General features: G+C 39.8%; 1 protein-coding gene and 1 long non-coding RNA gene across 5 annotated transcripts in view; one reads left to right on the forward strand and one right to left on the reverse strand.

Moving 5' to 3' along the window:
- The window catches only part of cdh15 (cadherin 15, type 1, M-cadherin (myotubule)), a 19,290-nt gene extending 12,523 nt beyond the window's left edge, over positions 1-6,767 (reverse strand). Inside the window, exon 1 of one of the 2 annotated variants that reach the window (XM_088614258.1) lies at positions 6,560-6,767. In XM_088614258.1, coding sequence (XP_088470384.1) covers positions 6,560-6,613 — 54 coding nt within the window. In that variant the 5' untranslated portion in view covers positions 6,614-6,767. The remainder of the gene's footprint in view (positions 1-6,559) is intronic. The other variant, XM_088614259.1, reaches the window with a different exon arrangement.
- Positions 1-18,966, forward strand: part of LOC148644446 (uncharacterized) — a 27,579-nt gene extending 8,613 nt beyond the window's left edge. The window contains exons 1-3 of one of the 3 annotated variants that reach the window (XR_015928736.1): positions 11,598-13,896; positions 14,602-14,872; positions 17,317-18,429. This is a non-coding gene — a long non-coding RNA (uncharacterized LOC148644446). The other 2 variants (XR_015928735.1, XR_015928734.1) reach the window with 2 other exon arrangements.
- The last annotated feature ends 1,332 nt before the right edge of the window (positions 18,967-20,298 follow it).

Consider the following 20,298-nt stretch of genomic DNA (forward strand, 5'->3'; position numbering starts at 1 on the left):
CTAACCTGGCATAAAGAATGTGATATTCCTCCACACCCCTGTTCAGATTTTCCAGAAATTATTTTATTACCACAGTTGCAGTCCTGAACTGATCATGTTAACCTGTAATCTCTGGTTCAAGCAGTTGTGCCAGACCTGTGCCCTTATTTGGTGGAGAAGGGGCACAATATCACAGTGAAATGAGCTGTCAAACACTGTGTTCTACAAGGTTTGGTATTTGTGTGGGTGTTCTCTAGGTGCTCTAGGTTCCTCTTGCCTTCCAAAGACATGCTGTCTAAGCTAATTGGTATCTGGAAATGTTCAGTGTGTGAATGTGTAGGTGCCCAGCTCTGGCCTGGCATCCTGTCGAGGATGTAGGCCTGCTCTTCACTCGGTGAAGAGTGAAGAGTGTCCTTTCCAGATTGCCTCCGGCTTGCTGTCATCCTGCCCAGGAACAAGCAGCTATCTGACAGTGGATGGACGAATTGAAGATCTAATTGAAATTTACAAGTAGCTGTGGGATGAAGAGAGAGGTAACGGCAGAGAAACTGACCCAGAGGGTTGATGGACCACACAGATTGTCGTGTCTCTCCCCTCTGACACTGACACTGCCTCACTCAAACTGTTACCTCTGGGTTTCCTTTTATCAATTAGCTCAAATGAGAATTGCACACTCTGTCGGGTTACATGATTTGCTGCACACCTGCCTCTTCTGTCACTGAAATGAACTGTTTTTAGCGACTATGAGACAGCCCTCCCTCCTTGTCCCAGCCTGATGGCTGTCTTTGAACACTTGCCACAGCAGACAAGGACAGACAGCCCAGTGTAATTGCAGAAGGGAGCACTAAATTCTGTGTTGCAAAAATAGGCTGTAATTCAGAACTGAAAAAATAAAAGCTGTGCTTCATCACAAACTCTCAGCCACCTTCACTTTTTATTTAGGGCATTAACTCTAAAAGATCAATTCTTCTCCCAATACAACAGTAACAGTGTGTATTACATTGCAGGCTGTGATAGCATTTGTTTCTTCTTTGGGGCATGTGTGCCTGTGTTAATACACTTTGCAGAATTTGAAATTTAGGTTATATATTCCACTAAATTTTGATTTTCTTGCTCAGTTCAGCTAACAAGATTGCTTATATAAAGTTACCGTTTCAAAAAGTGGTAGTAAAAAGTCAGACATAATATTCTATGGAATTTAAGCTTCTATTTTTTTATTTACAGACTCTTTTCCTTTATCTGTAGTGAGAAGCCCAGTTTAGAGATTCTCAGTCATTTAAGTATAATACTAATACAGCTTTTAGTTAGAAGTTAGCAGAATTAAGAACACATTAAAACAAATCCAGCCTTTTATTTACCTGTTCCCCAAAACAGCAGGGAAAGAATAGGATGGGGTCCTTGTTAAACAGCTCCCTGATTTTGTTTTAATAATAAATAGGAGATCAGAAATATTATTGGAAGACTTCCAGATCAACAGACCCATGGACATTGTATGTCGCACAGTACAAATGCTATAAGATTATTGGTATTTAGAATTTTGAAGACATTGTAGCTCTCCCAGGAAAAATACAGTCTTGACTCCAGGTGCTGTGACAGTCTGCTTTAGGAATATAAGAGAATCCAGAGCATTGCAAGAGATTTCATAACTGGTAACATCAGAGAGCTGTCATATTTCCTTGTTTAGTCTGGCTAAAATCTGTAATTTCCCTGATGAGTGCACAAAGGCAAATGCTCGCTACTAGATTCTGCACTTTAACTGGTGGGTTGTGACAACACAGTCATGAGCTTTCTCCCATAGTTCTTCATACCGCAATAATTTAGTTTGGAGGGAATACGTTAACTTCAGACAGAAACACAAGACCAGACGTTTTCCTGTAAAAGGACATTTTGGGTATTAACATATCATACAAGGCATATTCCATATTTTAGTATCTGTGTTTGTTTCATTCCCAACAAAAGCATTCCACACCAATGTAAATATTAAATTTAAAATTGTACATTGTTTCACTCATAGTGCAGTAAACTATTTTAATGCAATTTATAGCTAGATGTTTTTTCTTCAGATAAAGGTTGGATTAAGGGCTGCCAATTAGACTTTTACTTGGATCCAGTGCCAGGAAATCAGCTATACCATCACACACACAGATACCCTGGGTTAATGGGCCACAGATCTTATTTTTTGCAGCTTATGTCATTTAACATTTAATCACAAGCTTCATGAGGACTGTGTCCTCCAGGATGGAGATAATTGTTCTCAGGTGTGGGCAATTAAGCTCATTGTGAAACTTGCTATGTAATCAAGTCTGATCTGCAAACTTGTTTTGTCTCGTATGTATTGTGCATACAGATGTCATGTTATGGCTTTGCAAAATCTGTAAACGGTATAATTTAATGTCTTCATAGATATTTAAACTTCCTGGCCTGGGGTGAACGGAAAGGAGTATTGGGAAGATTGACAATCCATAATGTTCTAGTACATGCCAGTACACCCCCGTTCCTCCCCTTTATATAAGGTGGTACATTCCAGTTGAGCAGCACAGATGGCTAGGTCAGTTGGTTTGAGCTGTAGGTGGGTAAACAGAGGGTGGGTGAGGATGGGGGCATTTGTGAGATTCTCAGATGTTCCTTTCTGTAAAGCTCAAATAAACAGGACTGCGCTTTGAAAGAGTTACCATGGGACATTCTTTTAATAATGGAAAGTTTCAGCATGTTTTTTTTAAAGCTGAACTACTGCAGCTATAAAATGTCATAAGTATGAGGCTTTAAAAAAACAGCTGTCTCACCCAAATCTGAAAAATTAGAAGAAGCAGCTTTTTATTGTTAATCTAAAATTAATCTTTTTCTTAATAAGTGTGAGTTTTTTACATTTATGTTGTGTTATTGTTATGTTCAGTAGAATGATTTTCATTTGTGATCACAGAATTCACTGACTGTTATTTCATGGCCTTAATTAACTGCTGTGTTATTAGAATGACCCACAGAACCTTTCAGAACAATATCCTTTCACAACCAGCTTTTACCTTATAGATATTGAGATAGTAATTCTCAATGAGAATTCAGGATTCTATATTTGTGGAGCCTATGTGAAGAATAAGCATGTTCTTGCTAGTTTTGGAAAATATATTCATACAAGTATTAGATTTACAATTTTTAAAATCAAACTGTGGGTTATGTGCTACAAATACAGACATAGCCCCCTACTCTATTTTAAACAAGTAAAGGCTTCCCAATGAAAGCTTTTTGTCACTCTGAGGGGTGAAGCAGGCGGGTGACCTAGTTCTTCTGTAGATGAGAACACAATTAATGAAGACCTTGGTGTGATTAGGTTCTGGCTTGATATCTGATAGCATGCTCCTTTTTTTCAGCAGTTTCAGTCAAGAGAACAGACGCAATACATACAGCACAGTATATGCATGTTTGCTAACAGCTCAAGGGGACAGCTAGTGAGTGCTCTCATCCAGAATGCCTTGCAGAAAAAAGTTTAATCTTAACTTGGGTTTTTGGAAGAGCTTAGGTTAGCAGTTCCCCTACAGAACTAGAACCATAGCTATTGGTCTCAGGAAAGCATCTCCTGGGTCTCCTGTAATGCTGATGTGGACTAAAGAGTAAAGACACATGTCTCTTACAGCAGTTAATTTGAAACATTTTGCCATATATGTTCATTTCTGAATTTCCCTTTTTAATGCTCTTATTACAATAGGTTTGGATGCAATAGGTTAAGAGCTTATTACTATAAATGTTTCCACTGGTCTGGTTTTGTCTTTCAGGACATCTCAGAGGCACAGTCATTTTCTCACACCTAAAGACAGCTCAACAGCTGAAACATATTTCTTTCAATGCAGAATTAACCTCTCCTTGGTGTTCTAATATTCTGTTTTTAGCTCATTACTTGCTTATTGAGCTTTTATACATACTCTGAACAAGTCTCTGCCTTGAGTGCTGTATTTGTTAATAAGTTCTCAAAAGGGCTTTTGAAGGGCAGCAGACACTGGGAACATCAGATGCCACCTCTATTGGTAACTGCCAAATTTAAATTAAATAAAACAACACAATCACTGAGAATGTTTATCACACTATAACTCACTACACTTAAAGGACAAAGGGGTCTTCAGATTTTCATCACACTTGAAAATCATATCCTTATCTATCGGTTTCCACAGATTTAATAGTTCAAATTGGCAAATGTAGCTACTAGGCCTCAGTGAAGCACAAACCAGAAGACGTAAGTGAAAACGAAAGATGGGAACAGGAGACACTTCTTTAAACAAGGGGTTGTGGGAGATGAAAACATGTTGTCTAAGCTGACACCACGGCTTCCCTTTAAGATCTTGCTGTATGGGGTCTTTGCATAATTAGTTACAGTACAAACTATGTTGGCTTCACCTTATGAGGATTTGAGATGATCTGAGGGACCTGCTGTATTGTAGCGCATGTCCACCACTGTTCTAATAAAGAACACAAGACAAATAGGATAGAAGTCAAGTAAGAGAATGCACAATTTGTTCCATTCCATGACAGAGCTTGGAACCAGGCATTTTTAATGTGCCATGTAATGGGTTTCCCAGTAACCCACTACAACAATAACAGAAAAAAGGGACACGCAGCAGAAAACCCAGTACAGCGAGACGTTCTGCAACTAGAAGAAGCTGTTTTGTCTTCAGTAAACAGCCAAGTGTTTCAGAGCTGGATTTACTCTAGATTTCATGGCCTGGAGAGTGTGCAGCCACTCAATCACCACGATGGATTAATGTGCCGACCAAACACCAAATTCATTTACATCAACTGGACACAGCTGCTGCATACCAGAGCGTTTCAAGGGTTTTCCTCAACTTGAGCACACATTTCCATTTCATGCTCTTGTTTCTTTAGATTTTTCTAAGAGACTACTAAGGGTGTTGAGGCCTCATTAGTTTCAGACTGTTGTCTGCAGACAGAAATTGGAAGATTTCTTCTACTGCTTGAATATGGAACAGACACTCAGTCTTTTGGAGCACTCTTGGTTTTCACAGATTGAGTGTGAGAATGATCTTATTGAGACATATACAGTAAGTGATAATGTCTTACTGTTACTGGGCTACACTCTCTTCGAAGGGCCATGCTAGCACTAACAAGCTGATTAAGCTTTTTTGTTCCACACACTCCTCAATTTAGATATTTTTAGTTCACGTGGTACAAAAAACAGCTTCATTTGCAAAATAAAATGTAATCAAAGCACTTTTGCATACAGGTTTTGTGACAAACTGTTTGATTGGTAACATCATACCGCAATGAAAATCATCTTCTTTTTTTCTATGTAATTTGAAAATGCTAATGAAATATATCATTGAATGCGAAAAATGTCCTTGCCTTTTCTTCTGTTCAACTGTACTTTACAGTAAAAGGTCTATTATTGACTGATTTTGTTAGACACCATTCAGAAGTCTTCTAAGTTACACCATGCACTTTTTAAAGTTAGTTTTTAAAACTATACATTTTTTTAAGTTTTAAGAAGTTGACCCTGGGAAGAATCCCTATACACATAAAACCCTATAACATTTCTGTGATTGTATAGTTATATACTGCACTAAACAGTACTGATATTTTGAAAGATTTTATTTCGCATTTTTCTAGTGAAACAGTATGTCAGGCATGTGCATTCTCAAAATCTTTTAGGTGGGGCTTATGCGTGATTATTTTGACTCCATTGTTACAATCTGTACCTATGTGGGTTACTTTTTTATTGATTTTTAGCATTTCCTACAGTATTTCAGTGTGAATTTAGAAAAGTTGCAGCGATTTTCATCTGCATTCATTGTGTTTGTATCTGTTCAAGAGTTGCAGGCTGACTTCCACACCACAGAACATCTACAGACGTCACAGCTACTGAGGGCTTACAAGGATATATAACATGAGAAACACATTTACAAAGGGAAATGTGCTCTCCGTCTTCCTGCAGAGTTGCTCCTGCTAACCCTTTGCTTATTAACTGCTGCACTGTCTATATCACCAGAATTGTTTGTTCTTAAATGAAATCCAAGTAATATAACTTGTTGGAAAACTGCAAATACTATATATATGGACATTGCCAGTAATATTAAATAAACTAGGCTAGAAAAATAATTCTAGGCTCCCACTAATGTAAAAAAGCAACTCTTGCCTACACTGTATATTCACTCATTTTAATTTAGCTTACATTAAGGAAGATAATGGTAATGGACTGGAACTGTAATGGGATGAAAGTAACACTGAACTCTACTTTAGTCACAATGTGTTACTCAGACAAACAGTAACCATGCTGATTATTTTGTACTCAGGCTTCTATTTCATTATGACAGCAATCCCTGTCCAAGACACCCTGTCTTGTGAGTCTGAACTTAACGGTGACACGAACCAGCTAGACCTACCCTCCTTTCTTGTATCGTTAGAGCTTTTTCACCCTGCTCCCTAACTGGACATGAGAACAGACGGACGCTCCAATCTAGATTTCTTTACTGCGGCAAAACTCAGCGCTCTCAGTGGTGTTTCTCACATCCAAGAGTCAAGATAGAAATAGACTGCAAAGCATAAAGTCCACAAGAAGGAAACCTCAACATGTCCTTACCTGGCAGACAACAGCCACTAGTATACAGAGCCCCGCCAACACCTTGGACGACATCTCCTGTGTGTCCCTGAGTTGTTCTTAAACCATCCGATTTCTCCAAGCCAAACTGTCCAAGGGGCACACAAACTTTCTAACAAAAGCAGGGTGGAATGAAAGGTCTTGTATACGAGTCCCCGACTGGGCTCTAAAAAAAGAAAAAAAAGCAATGTGGCGAGTGACTGACAGCACATGTGCAGAGAGTGCATGGGAGGGCTGAAATATTAGCCCCCTGACACATACACAGGGTACGGTGGGGGCGGAGAGGGGGGGGTGCCGATGCCTTCGGGAAGGAGCAGGGAGAGACAGAGAGGGGGACGGAGGCAGAGCAGCTGGTCCCAGCAAAGAGCCAGCCAACCCGCTGAAGGTCAGATAGCAGCAGTGCCCGCCGGGCAGTAGGGGGCTGGCGGCATTTAACACTTTCCAGGCTGATCGTCACGTCGGCGAACCTACGCCGAATTCTCTCCTGGCTTCAAAACCCGGGCCAAGAGGACGAAAACCAATTCTGTTGAGTGTAGCTGAGCTACCCCTCCAATACAAACCCTTGTGGTCTTTCTGCTTTGTATGAACATTTGTTATTGTTTAAAACAATATTTAAAAAATGTCTAACTCTGAATTGAAGTCCTTTATCATTATTTATTTGCTCTTAGTAGGTGTGAAGGGAGGTAATATGTTGTGCCAGTCAATCTTTGGCCCGTCATTCTCTTTCACTTCCGGATTCGAACTTGAATGTCTAAGGAATTAACCTGCTACTGTACGTCAACAATTACTGTCGAGGGTAAGAAATACAGTAGGTTCGGTGACACATGGAGGTTACTTATGAAGCCTGATATCTGAAAGGGAGGGAAGGAGGAGAATAGATGATCCATAGTGTATACTCACCTCATGCCAAATCAGAAGGAATGAACAGATATGGCAGCCCATTGTACAGTACATCAGTTGAATTTTGTGGCAAGTAATGTGGCATGGGTACCTGTATCCCAAAACTTGGCCAGCTATTATGTCTATATGGTGTGTAATGGGTAGTTGAGGAGGCCAGAATTCGCCAAACTATAAAATATAAAAGAGTCGGATTGTGTTGTCTGTGTTCGGGTCTGTGAGAAATTCAACTCTTCCATTTCCTGGGGTGTAAGTGATCACTGTGCGGTGGGTGTGGCGTGGAATTCTGAACAAGTCCCTTGACAGAGGCAGAGGAATGAATGGTCATCACCTGTCTGCCCTGCTGATGAGCTGGATTCTCAGAGGCAGCAGCTGCCCAGGTTGTTAAACCTCCCCCGCAACCCCAGCTCAGACATTCCTGAGTATAGCCAAGCAGGCAGCAGGCCAGGGCTGTGGGGCTAGATTGGGGGGGCAATTCTTTTTCAGCACTGGCAGAGTGGAAGTGATTTGCCGCCCACTATCGTCCAAAGCAGGAACGAATGGTGTAAAACCCGATTATGCGTTCGTCCTCTCACTCACATTAACTGTGTCTAATCCACACACTGCTTGAAGGGTCTATGTTGTGACCTTTGTTGCAAAGACTGGCAGAAATGCATTCATCTGGGAACCTGTGGGCAGTGAGTCTGCCGAAGACAAGTCTCTGGTCTATTGAGAAGAATGATGATCATGACCTGGGACACTCAGAATCAGTTAACTAAAGAATACCTGAGACAAATACATGCATGACAATTATTAACATACAGTATATAGGTAAATACTGGAATACTGAATTATACTGTAACTCCATGTTGTCTGCTTGATTTTTGTCTCCATGTTCATTTATATGGTGGTTGCAGTACAGCTTAAAAGGTCACAGCAAAACTGGACCTTATAAGGGTATTAGTGTGCTGGTGATTAACATTGCAGAACATTTCAGATCAGTAACATCTGTATTAATATTGATTACTTTTTTCTTCAGTGTTGTTGCATTATTGAGTATATCTACACTCCTAAAATAATGTGAAAATAAAATTTAATTTTTAATGTATGGCCTATGGCTCTGAGCTCCAGGCTACAAGAAACACCCCAGCTTTAAGCTGAAACCTACACCATAATTTAAGGGATTTACAAAAGCACTGTGTTTTTTTTATTCAGTGATAGCAGCTTGTACCTAAAATGAATTTATGTAGGGATGTTCCAGGACCTTTAAATAAAGAAACTTAATGTTCTTTATTACAAACCATCTGCCATCAATTTCAAATCAAATGCTAGCTTTAACCAGGGCTTTTAACACTGTCTTCAATTTGACTGTGTCTGAGGTTGCAAACAGCCCAGCGTTCAAAGTAATAATAGTGAAAAATTGACATTTGAGTCTGCTCAGGTAAGAGGGGTGCTGGGAGTTAAGGAGCAGTCGGCTGGTTTGGCTTCTGTTCTCCTCTGTCCTTCTTTCTGCATGTGTCATATCTTCCTGTGGCGCCAATATGAAAATCAGCAGGGCTCTGTGCCGGTTCTCATTACCTGAGCCCTCTTTCTATAATTAAAACACCAGGGAAACAAGGCAAACACAGGAAATCAGGCACTCTTTAATTGCCACTTGAAAAGGGCCGAACAGATTGCCTGCTGTGTGAACTGGGATCTTGTCCTTTTGTTGTTTCTTGGATTTATACATTTCGGATATGGCCTAGCTGGTGTTGGTCAGGCGATACCATCGCTTTAGATTTAGGATTAAGGATAAGATGGATAAGATATCTGTGCACAGCTTCAGCAGCGAGATCAATTCGAGCTGGCTGTTGCTGACAGACTACAAGCCGAGATCCAAATGAGTTTAAATAAGATACGTCCTATCCCACCGACAGGACATGGAAATGGAAATACAAACAATATTTGTTGTATCTACTGTAAATGTATTTAGATTCAGTTATTTAGATCATTTATTTCTACTGCAGAACTGGTTACTCCACACGTGATGTATTGTTCTGTGTGAAGTAATGGTATCCAAATAAATCCCCTATCACTTCCTTTTAAAACTTCCATGCATGCCACTTCAGTCATTGTAGTTCACGGTTTTATTTCAATGTTCACTTTTCAGTATTTGAATTCATTTATTAATTGCCATTATCTGTGTTTTTGTTCTTATGCCTACGTTGTCTGCACCAGATTTTCCTCTCTCTTCGATTGGTTTGTATTTCACTGTAGAACCTGAAATCCATTTGGGGGCTTCTTTGGGGACTTTAAATATTTCAATCGTCTTCCCTCATAGTCTTCTCTGTTCAAGACCAAAGCATCTCCTTTGCCTTTCAGCATTTAATGAATCTTTACATGTTCTCCATCTTATATTCATAATTATACCCTTTACCTGCATGCAATACTCTGCCCTTGTCAGTATTAACAATCATCTGCCATGTGTTTGCCCTGTGTCCTTTTGATTTGCAGCTGCAGCTTGGAAATGTTATTCATTTACTAACTAAACTAGAATCTGGATCACTGATACAAATTATGAAGAACACTTGTCCTAATACTGATTCCTGTGGTACACCAGTAATCACAGTGTGTATCTCCCCAGTTTGAGCTTTCACTCCTTTTCTGTACTCATTTTCTATCAATTTACAAGTTCTTATTGCAAGTACACACATTAACTCGATCAACTATCACTTACAGTGATTAATAATAATTTTAGAATTATTATGAGAAACTCTATTCAACGCCTTGTGAAATTTGAAATATAACATACATAATCTGTTTGTATCCAATACTTCTGTTTATTGTTAAAAAACTGAAAGATTAATTAAACAATACTTATCTTTTCAAAGTCTATGTACTTATCTTTTCAAAGTCTATGTTTACTATTACCTAGAATATTGTTACCACACAGATGATCCTCATATTTGGTTCTAATGATTGTTTCCATAACTTTGTCTAGAATTGCTAAGGTTTAATTTTGTAACTATATTTATGGAGCACTTCAGTTGCAATTTTTCTGTCAATGGGTATTACTTCTGTCTTGAGTTTTCTGGAAGACTTTTGTTGATGTCCTGTGGGGAACATCTATTGTTTCCATAACCAAAATAATTAGACTTTCATTGACTGGAACAGGGTTTCCCAACTCTTGGTTCTGAAACTCTTTATTCCTGCTGGCTCCTGGTCCAGCCGAGCTCTTTGCCTAATTGAATTCTTAATTGAACTAATAAGTTGCTTGATTGGGACCTTTGCATGTTTTTTTTTAATCTGCTCAGAAACTGCAGATCTTAAGTTACACATGAGAAAGACTAGTTACAGTATAAGGCAAGCTCTAACGTGTTTATGAACTGAAAACAAAGATCTGAAATTAATTTAATTAAAAGGTTAATTAAGAGTTTAATTATGGACCAGTTTACCCAATAGGAAAGAAAAGCAGAAGTGGGGATCTCTCATCTAGAGTTTTCAAATTCGTATATTAGTATTAACTCTGTCCTTTACTTTTCTTCTGCTGTTGTAAAATCGTAAAACCTTTGATCATTTCACAATATCATATCACAATATTCTTTGCCCTCTCATTCTTGGCTTGTCTAATTCCTTATGCACCTGCTCTTTTGATTCATTATAGTTCTTTTCTTTAATGGATCCTGTTAGAGGCTGCCACTCAAACCCAGACAAGAAGATGAGGAACTGATCACTTACTTTCAGTTCCTGTTCAGACTGTTGTTTAACTCTGCGAACCTTGTCAGCAGGACACATTTTGCTCAGTTATTGGATCCAGGTCAGAGGTTGCTCTAGCGTTCTAGCATCCCTGCCTGGGCTCAGAGAAGGTTGTAAGAGCAATGCTGAGATGAGTCACAACAAAGCAATTTTCTTGACTGTTTCTAGTGCAACTTTCCTATTACTTCTCTGCTTGAACATAGTGTGAAGAAACCAAAAATGCAACTTGCAGGCTTCCAGTTATGTGATATCCTGTATACAACTAGCATAGGTATACCCGAGCTAAGCACCACTCCACCCTTTAAAATTATCTTAAAGCATCTAAAGAAAACAATTTAAAATATAAGTGCCGTTTAATATCTTACGTCCTGCAATTAAGAACAAAATATACCTTAAGTTGTTAAATTGTGAATAATTTAAAGCCAGGTATCCTTTTCTCAAGTGTGTGGATTTAGACTGTTATAAGATTTAGAACATTTAAGGAGAGATATAACATACTGTATGTGGAATCTGAGGTCTTCCTTAAGCACATCATGAATGGCAGCACATTTTAAACTCTGCCATGCTGTGTAAAGTGGGTATTGAACAGCAGAGAGCACTATAGCAACATGTAAAGACTGCAGCTTCTGTTTAAACGGAGTAATGCTGTTCTGGATGTCAGTTAAAGTTTATTATTATGCATGGCTCAATTTAGTTTAAATATTCAAGTAAATGGTGTTTAAAATATGTTTCCAAGATAGTAGTATCATATGCGTTTTTGGTGAATGGAAATACATGTAATTTTAATTACAAGTACAATTTTAATACAAGTAGGGAGCTGCGTCAGCATGCGTAGGCTGCAAAGAAACAAGTAAAGGTTTATTCCAGGCTGAAAAGAGAAGAAAGAAAACACATTGTTTTGGCTGTGGAGCCTTCTTTGAGCCCCAAGGTATGTTAGTCAGTATTAGTCAGTATAGTTCTGTGCTTAATTGCATTAGGCAATAGTTTGTGTCATAAGGACTTGCAGAGCAGGAGATAAGATCATTTTAAGGGCTTACCATTTCAAACCTGCTCAGACTTTGCTCACTGCATTGCTAAACTGCCTTTTCCTTTTCATAGTGGAAATTTCTGTCATTTGTGCATTTATTTATGCTTTCATAATGATTTTCTCTTTTTTCTTTTAAGTCATTGATAAGTGAGAGAGCTTTTTTTACATTTTTACTGGAGTGCAATAGCCTTTTTGCCAGGGTGAATATTTTTGTAGCAGTACTTGTCATTTGCAATTTTCGGTATGTTCTATTATTATTAGTCACAGCAGTTAAAATGGAGGAATAAAATAATTTTGCACTTGACTCTAACTCACACCGTTTATCCTGTTCTGTTCCTGTTTGTATCCTGCTTGATAACTTATCTCAAATTGCCTATTTCAGACAAAGGCTTTAATATGCGCAACTGTGTTAAAGGCAATTGGGCACAATCAATACTTTACACACCTTCCTGACATGAAAATCAAAGACGTGTTGTTAATTAAAACTAGATGCAGTTAATTAAAAATAACGTTATCTTCTAAAACGCAGAATTTCCCAGTTGGTTGTAATTGCTTCATTGTATGTGTCGGTAGTTGACCCCTGAAGCACAAGCCCACAAGTTACTCTATATAGGGTAAATTGAGGCCATTTCAAAGCACTCTGCTGTTGTTGTTATACCCCAAATACTCTTTCAAAGAATCTACAGTAGCCAGAGACAGTTTCAGGCAGGTAATGAAGTCCAGGTTGTTGTCCCATGTTTTCTTTATGAGAAAGCAGGGAACTACCAGTGACCTTCCATCAGTCTGTAACACCATGCGTCTAGAGGGAAGGTCATTTGCTGACTGTGAAAGTCTGAGGGGGGCGACAGCATCAAACTCCAAAAACTCAAGACAAAAAAAGTCTCCAGAGGAGTTTTCCCGGAAGATGCAGCCAGCTGAAGGCCTTGTCATAAAAGGATATGCCAACCCAACTACTGTATGTTTCACATCACACAGTGGTTAGTAGCAGAGACTTGCCTAATCGTACTTCATGTTTCACTAAATTCTTCCCCATACAGTTCAGTTTCAAATGACAGCAAAACCATATAGAGACTAAATGTTGGGCGAAATTGTAGTTTTGGTTCTGTGTTCGTGTACAGCAGGACGTTTAGTGTTTGGTGGCCCGATGAAGAGCCTCTAGCTTAATCGGAACTCAGGCTCAGAGTGTTGACTCCTGTTCGCAGGCCTCCCAGGGGATATGTTTCACAGGAGTCTGAAGAGAATGAAAGTAAAATGGCTGAAAAACCCACACTTCAGATAGTCAAATGAAAGTGTGGTGAAAAGAGATAAGACAGTGGAGAGGAAAATCTGCAACGAAAAGCAAATATTTTAATGATTAGAGCTGCCTGTTCTTACACAATGACTTTATGCTCGTTGATTTAATATTTGATATTTTGTAAGGCGTGTTGACCCTTCCATTCAGGTTTACTTTCATGCAGTGAATGTCACCACCTGCTGACCAAACGTGATCCATCTTGGCTGTGTTTCTAGTCCGTTAAGAGTTTCGCTCTGCTCTGCCATGTTCCAGTGACAGAGCCTTCTCCGGTCCTCCTCTCGCCCTACAATTGTGGCATTTGCATGGCGGGCGCAGAGCGAGAGGGACCCCTGGCAGTGTGGGGTCAGCGCGGGTCCCCCCCTCTCGCCGGGGGCAGGTAGAGAGGCGGTGAGTAGCATTTAAAGATGACAGCTCTCGCTACAGTGAGTCTAATCTCTTCCATCACCTGTCACAATGAGGGATGTCTCAGCCCGTCTGCGGTGCGGCGCGCTCACTCACTCCACCGGCAATGTCATCTTGTCATCCCACATATGGTTGTCTGCTTTGAAGAAGATCTGGGGGCTTGGCCAGCTTCAGTCTTTTGCCCGTCATTCGTTTCTGTCTCTTCTCAATACCTAGTCCGTCTTTTCACCACGTTTTGAAACATTCTTTGCAATCTTCCCCAGAACGATGTAGTATTTCGATCTAGTAGTACTTTGTAGAAAGCCAACGTGAAAAGCACATCTCATATATTGTTTTATACACTTCCATAATTCATGTACTGGAATTTGTAGTAGTTGAAGGAATACTGATTCATACGGTGCTCAATATTCATATTGATATCAATAATCGTATCCATAGCCTGTTACTACTGTGTTTTGGTTTTTAATGCAATTGGCTGCTTTGAAATAATGCACCGGCATCAAAAGAAATCAGATTCAATCACGGCATTAGAAGAAACTAAATTTAAAAGTTCCAAAACTATTCTTTTGCTTTTTCCAGAATTGGATGGTGGGTTTTTGAGGAGTGGTAGTGCAAATCTGAAAATGAAAATGAAAGTGTGATCCTCAGACTTTCCAATTTAGGATTTTGTTTTTCTAAAAAATGTCACAGGACCTGCCTGCGCCCCGTGGAGATTCTGCCGGTCCTTCTTGCTTTATCCAGACCTCTACGGCGATCTTAGGGGCTTCCTAACTACTTCAGTCAAGACGAGAGCTGCGCATGAGCTTCGTGTGACAGCTGTGGCTCACGAAGGTGGGAGCTGTCCCGTGGGAAGGCTCATCGCATTGGGGATACCTGTACCTGAGACTTGCAGAGGTGAGCACGAAGCCCCTGCAGTCATGTAAAGCAAGCTGCACGAAGACCAGTCCTGCTGGAATGCTAAGTGAGTAATCAAATCTGCACACACGAGAAAGCGCACAGTGGCATGTTGTCGTACACGCTATTATCTTGTTCTGTTCTTCTGGTGCACGGATCAGAGCGCTGTACACAAATCGGAGCAACGTTTGCATTTCTGCAGCACTTGAGTCGATCATACGTTCCTACTCAAAGAGAGCAACAGAGAAGGAAAGACTGGTATTGTGGGGGCCTGTATGCTGAACTCTTTTCAATGTGGTCCAAAGCCTGTTTCCTTAATAATCACTCACTGATAAGATTAGGAGGTCTTAGGCAATACAAAGGTCATTCTAACAACCCAAGAGCTGTTTCAAAGACTTTCATATTGCATAATTATATATATATACATGATTTTTAATTACATATTATGTAATTACATAATTAAACCTCATGAGAATGAAAACTTGATGTGATTGTTAACAGGAGCGCAGCATTGATTCAGTACATACGAATATGCACATAAAACCATATTATCTGTAAATAAAGGGTTGGTCAACATCTTGTCGACAAGTATAAATGCCAGTTATTTTACCAAAGTTTTGTTTTCTCCTCCACAGATGGTGAAGGAAACTTTGATATTTATGCTTTCGTTTGAAACCTTTTTTGTCACAGTAACCCAGGTGATTTGTAATAAACTGTTAAAGTTGTCGACGGCATTTTGACTAACCCTGTATTGCCCATAACAACAAAATAAAGGTCACAAACAAAAGGGAGGCCCTTCGGCCTATGTGGAGTGTTTCATTAGTTAGTAGCTTATTGATCCAACGTTCTCATTCAGCTGTTTTTTGTGAAGGAAGCCAAGTATCAGCTTCAACTTCATGAATTGGCAGCTTGTTCCATATATATTCTTCACTTAAAACAACAGGCTTTAGAGTGCTGCACTACTGGTCCATGTCTATTAAATGATTCTCTTGAAGCTATTACAGCGTTGAAATCGGCAACCAAAAATACACACACACACACACACACACACACACACACACACACACACACACACACACACACACACACACACACACACACACACACACACACACACACACACACACACACACACACACACACACACACACACACACACACACACACACACACACACACACACACACACACACACACACACACACACACACACACACAGTCTTCGCTCTCTTATATACGCGCTCACTCCACCAGTGCTGAATCGCTTTTAATGGCCTCTCATCAGCTTGGCTAGAGTGTGTTTCTAGATGTTTACAGCTCAGCAGTACCAGACAGATTAGCGCTGGAACTGTGCTCGGTGGGAATTAGTTTTATTGGACTTCTTAAATAATTGATATGCATAATCACTCACTTCAGCAGTTTACACAGCTGCCCCCCTCAACACACTCGGGCACTGCTGACGAAGTCCCACCAGCCTCAGCCAAATGGTGTTCATGCCTCCTCCTTCCTAAGGCTTAATGCACAGAGAAAATGGTTCCACTGCTTGAAATAAAATGTTCTTGTTTAGGTACAGAGACTCTTTTATTATGTATAGCATTTGGAGTCATTCAAAGGGTAGGAGTGCTGATCCTGTAGCATCGTCCTGCCTGCTATTGTTAGCTGCGATTAATTTTTGGTATGTTCTGTTGCCTTCTCGGGCTTATTTTGATAGTATTTCTCCAAAGATACCATGGATTTGGTTCCATTGATCGTGTTAAGTCTTTTCAAAATAAATCAGACTATTCCATTCCTCGAGTCAGATTGTGCTCCCTCTTCTCATATTCTGTGGATCAAAATGAATGACACTGTTTCTAAGTGGGATAACATTACATTACCATAATATCTTATTTGCCCTAAAATACTGTTCACTGTATGTTTCTTGTGCTTTGAACATTTTGTTTGGGGATCACATCCCTAGTGGAAAAGATTATGTTTTTTATTTTCGACTGGATGTTTGAAAGAAATGCATAAAGTAACAGAACACACGAAAACTGATCAACAACACAAGCACAGAACTCTGCTTTTAGCATCCTCACATTCATTATAGGATGGAGTTTAAAGTAATCCTTCTGACCTTGCACTCAAATACAGAGCACTAGAACATCTTGCTCCTCCATATTTAAGTGAACTGCTAACAACCTGCATACTAAACAGAGTATTCTGTTCCAAGGACAGTGTTTAGGCAGTAATCCCATGAACAACCATTGGGAAGAGTCTTTAACTACACTACACTGTTGAATTACTTCCCAAAACACCTCAGAGATGCCCCTTTGGTCTCAGCTTTTAAATCAAGGCTCAAGACCTATTTCTCCTTAGTTTTGCATTTTCCGTCTCTATAATTCTATATAAGCTATCATTTAAAAGGGTTACTGACATTCAGAAGGTGTAATTTTATTCACATTAAACCTTGATTTTCATACCAGTTACTGTCACACTTTTTCATCTTTGTATTTTCCACTGCCTGGATCGCAGAACTCGGATGCTGTGCTGAGCAGGCTCATCCTGACAGCCTATGACATCAGACATTGGGAAGAGAGACCCAGGATGGCCCAGGAAACCAGGAAACCTCAGAAATCTCACTCGATTAACTCTGACAGCTTGAACTGGGCAGTAACTGCTCATTATCTCTTGTGATTAGTGTCCCCCAAAGTTTTTTTTTCTCTTCTCAGGGCCCACATTGCTATATTGTTAACATCTATACAAATCTGTAAAGCGCTCTATTGCAAAATAGTGATGTAGTGATGGGCACAAAAGCAAATAATTGATATTTTTTGCTAATTTAATGAGAAGCACAAAAATGGAAGAGTAAAAAAAAAACCCAAAGTATACTTCGTTAATGTCAGTGGTTGACATTTAATCTTAATGTGGCCTGGAATGAGGTCCTGTCTATTACTTATGTTTTTTCCAGATGGCTTCTGCTATGCCTTACCTTTCTCTGTTCAGTTTGAAAACAATAAAAGAAAAGTGATGTGTCTTGTTCAGACACTAAATAGCTGTCTCATTCCACCCTAGAGGTGGCTTCACATCAGTGGCTGCTCAATTTATCAGCCGTGCAGTGTCTTGAGTTTCTTCAAAGTTTAAGGATTCAAGATAATCAATATTTTTAACATATCTAGCTCTCTTAAAATAAATATGGTGGGGGGGTGATGTGCTTTCATGTTTAGAGTGGTGCTTCAAATCGCACTGCTGCTGTTCCCTTGAGCAAAGTCTTCCATCTGTGTTCAGCAGTATACAAAATATGTAATTTTATCCCTGTAAGTCAAACTGGACAAAACTAACACAAACAGAAAATATCAGAATATCCTATCAGAAAGATAACTACAGTCTGCTTGACAGTTCTTGGATTAGTCAGCTCTAACTTGACTGGTTTAAGCCCTGAAATACAGGCTGGCAGGGTATCATGGTTGAATAATAATTAAAATAACTGCAGTGAAACTGTCTGAATGCTAGAAGGTTGTGTTAGTCTCGAGTCACTTGAGTCTTAACCAGGTGTGATTTCTGGGTAACCTGTAGAATGCCATTACCTTTTTAGAGACAAGTGATAGTTCTGCCTCTGAATTTCTGTCACCCACATGCTCCCCCTGTGTTTCAGGTCCTCTGAAGGCCCTGCGACATTGAGAGGTTTGTATTTCCATGGAAGACTGACTGAAGGACAGGTTTCTGCTTGAGTGCCTCTCCAAAGCCAGGCAGGCGCTGTTGTCCTGCCTAAAGGCCCTTCCTAGACAGGCCACTCAAGTGAGCGCCCCACCCTGACTCTAACACTCTCTGGCAGGGGAACTGGGAGACAGATGTTCCCTGCCAGTGGCATGGTGGCAGTGGGGACATTGCAGTGTGTGTGCTGGAACGTCTACTTTAACGGAGCAGATAAAAGAAAGGGAAGAAATCAAGTCAGTTCAATTTATTCACAACATTATTGCAGTGTCATAAAGAATTGTGTCAGGAGTCCCCATCAAAAAGCCTACTGCTTATTTAGGATGGAGAGCCAGAAGGGAAGTTTGAATTACTTCTTTTGGATCATATTGAAAAAAAATTCTCCCTTTCAAGAATTCTACATATGCCCTGTGTGTTGAAAAATAATTATTCTGTTTGTAGGTGAATAAAGATGTAAACAGTTTTATCTGAGCAATGAACTGAAAGGATTTTATGTCCTTTTCCTTCAGAGACATTGCGTTTCTAAAAGCAAGCCAGATCACTGAAGCTCTGGAAGAGTTCTGAGGTCAACAAGAGAGCGGGCTGGATATGATTGGACTGTTAAAGAGAATATTATATGAGTTTTGGGGGGATTCTTATAAAGCAATATACTGTAGCACTGAGATTCCAAAAGCACAGAACTGCTTCGGCGAGCTCTGGTTCAGGATTAAAGTCAGCACTTGTGTGGGGTTCTGCTAGCCTAGCCTAGAGAGCTGGAAGTGCTGTTAAGCAGAACTGCACGTCTGGAATCACACATTCATACCTTGGGGGAACACCAAGCCAGTCCCTGTAAAATCACTGCTCAAGCAAAAGTGTGAAGCGATGCCTCTGAAGATTTATGTTTCCATATATCTACTGAATACACACCTGCATCAGCATGCATAAGAAATAGGGTCTGTAGGGTGTAGAAATCCCTGTGAAATCTGCTGTAAGAGTTAGAATAGGATGCTATCTCTCACATACAGCATATGAAAATATAAACAGTACCCTAAAAATGTATTTGTGTCCTAATGACACAGGAACAATAAACATCAAATAAATGTAATAGCATTTAACAGAGCACAGACATTCGTCATAAAGTCCAGAAAACCAAAAGGCCATCACATTCCTGTAGTTTGTCTTGTGTAAATCTTACTGTGGCAGGGATTTCACTGACTAGATGCTATGAAGTCCTTAAGTGTGCTATGAGGTTCATGCACTGCAGTGGGGAAATTCCTCCATGCAGAATAAAATCCTTCAGATCCTTTGGTATCTGGTGCTGAACTGCTTTGTGCTGAAATTATTCACTTTGGTTTCCGGCTTTGGGGAAAGAATTGGATTTTTTAAATCTGACCTCCTCTTCCAACCCTGGGAAAAAAAACGGGGATTAAACCTTTTTACAAATGAAATTGAAAGCCTAACAGTCAGTACCTGTTGCTCTGATGAAGCAGCACTTCAGAGTCACTGGTGCAGCTGAACTTCCTCCTGACAGCAGGATGATGTCTTTGTTACTTCTGAAAGAGTTACAGGAGATTGCCTACATGTGGTAAGAACATTAACACACGTCCAGAGGCAAGAGAGTGATGAGGCTGCATTATATCTTTAGAAGATCACTAATGATGGTCTTCAAAGCAGAGTCATAGACATTGCACTAGGTTGCATATTTCTCCTCCCAGCTGCCAGTTTAATGTGGAAATAAAATGGGTGGTTGTGAATAATTAATACCTCAGTCCATTAACGAGACATTAGAATGCACTTCACCTCTCATTGATTCTTTACTTTTAC

This window comes from Lepisosteus platostomus, chromosome 20 (assembly GCF_059453375.1).
Source record: "Lepisosteus platostomus isolate fLepPlt1 chromosome 20, fLepPlt1.hap1, whole genome shotgun sequence".
NCBI classification, from domain to species: domain Eukaryota; kingdom Metazoa; phylum Chordata; class Actinopteri; order Semionotiformes; family Lepisosteidae; genus Lepisosteus; species Lepisosteus platostomus.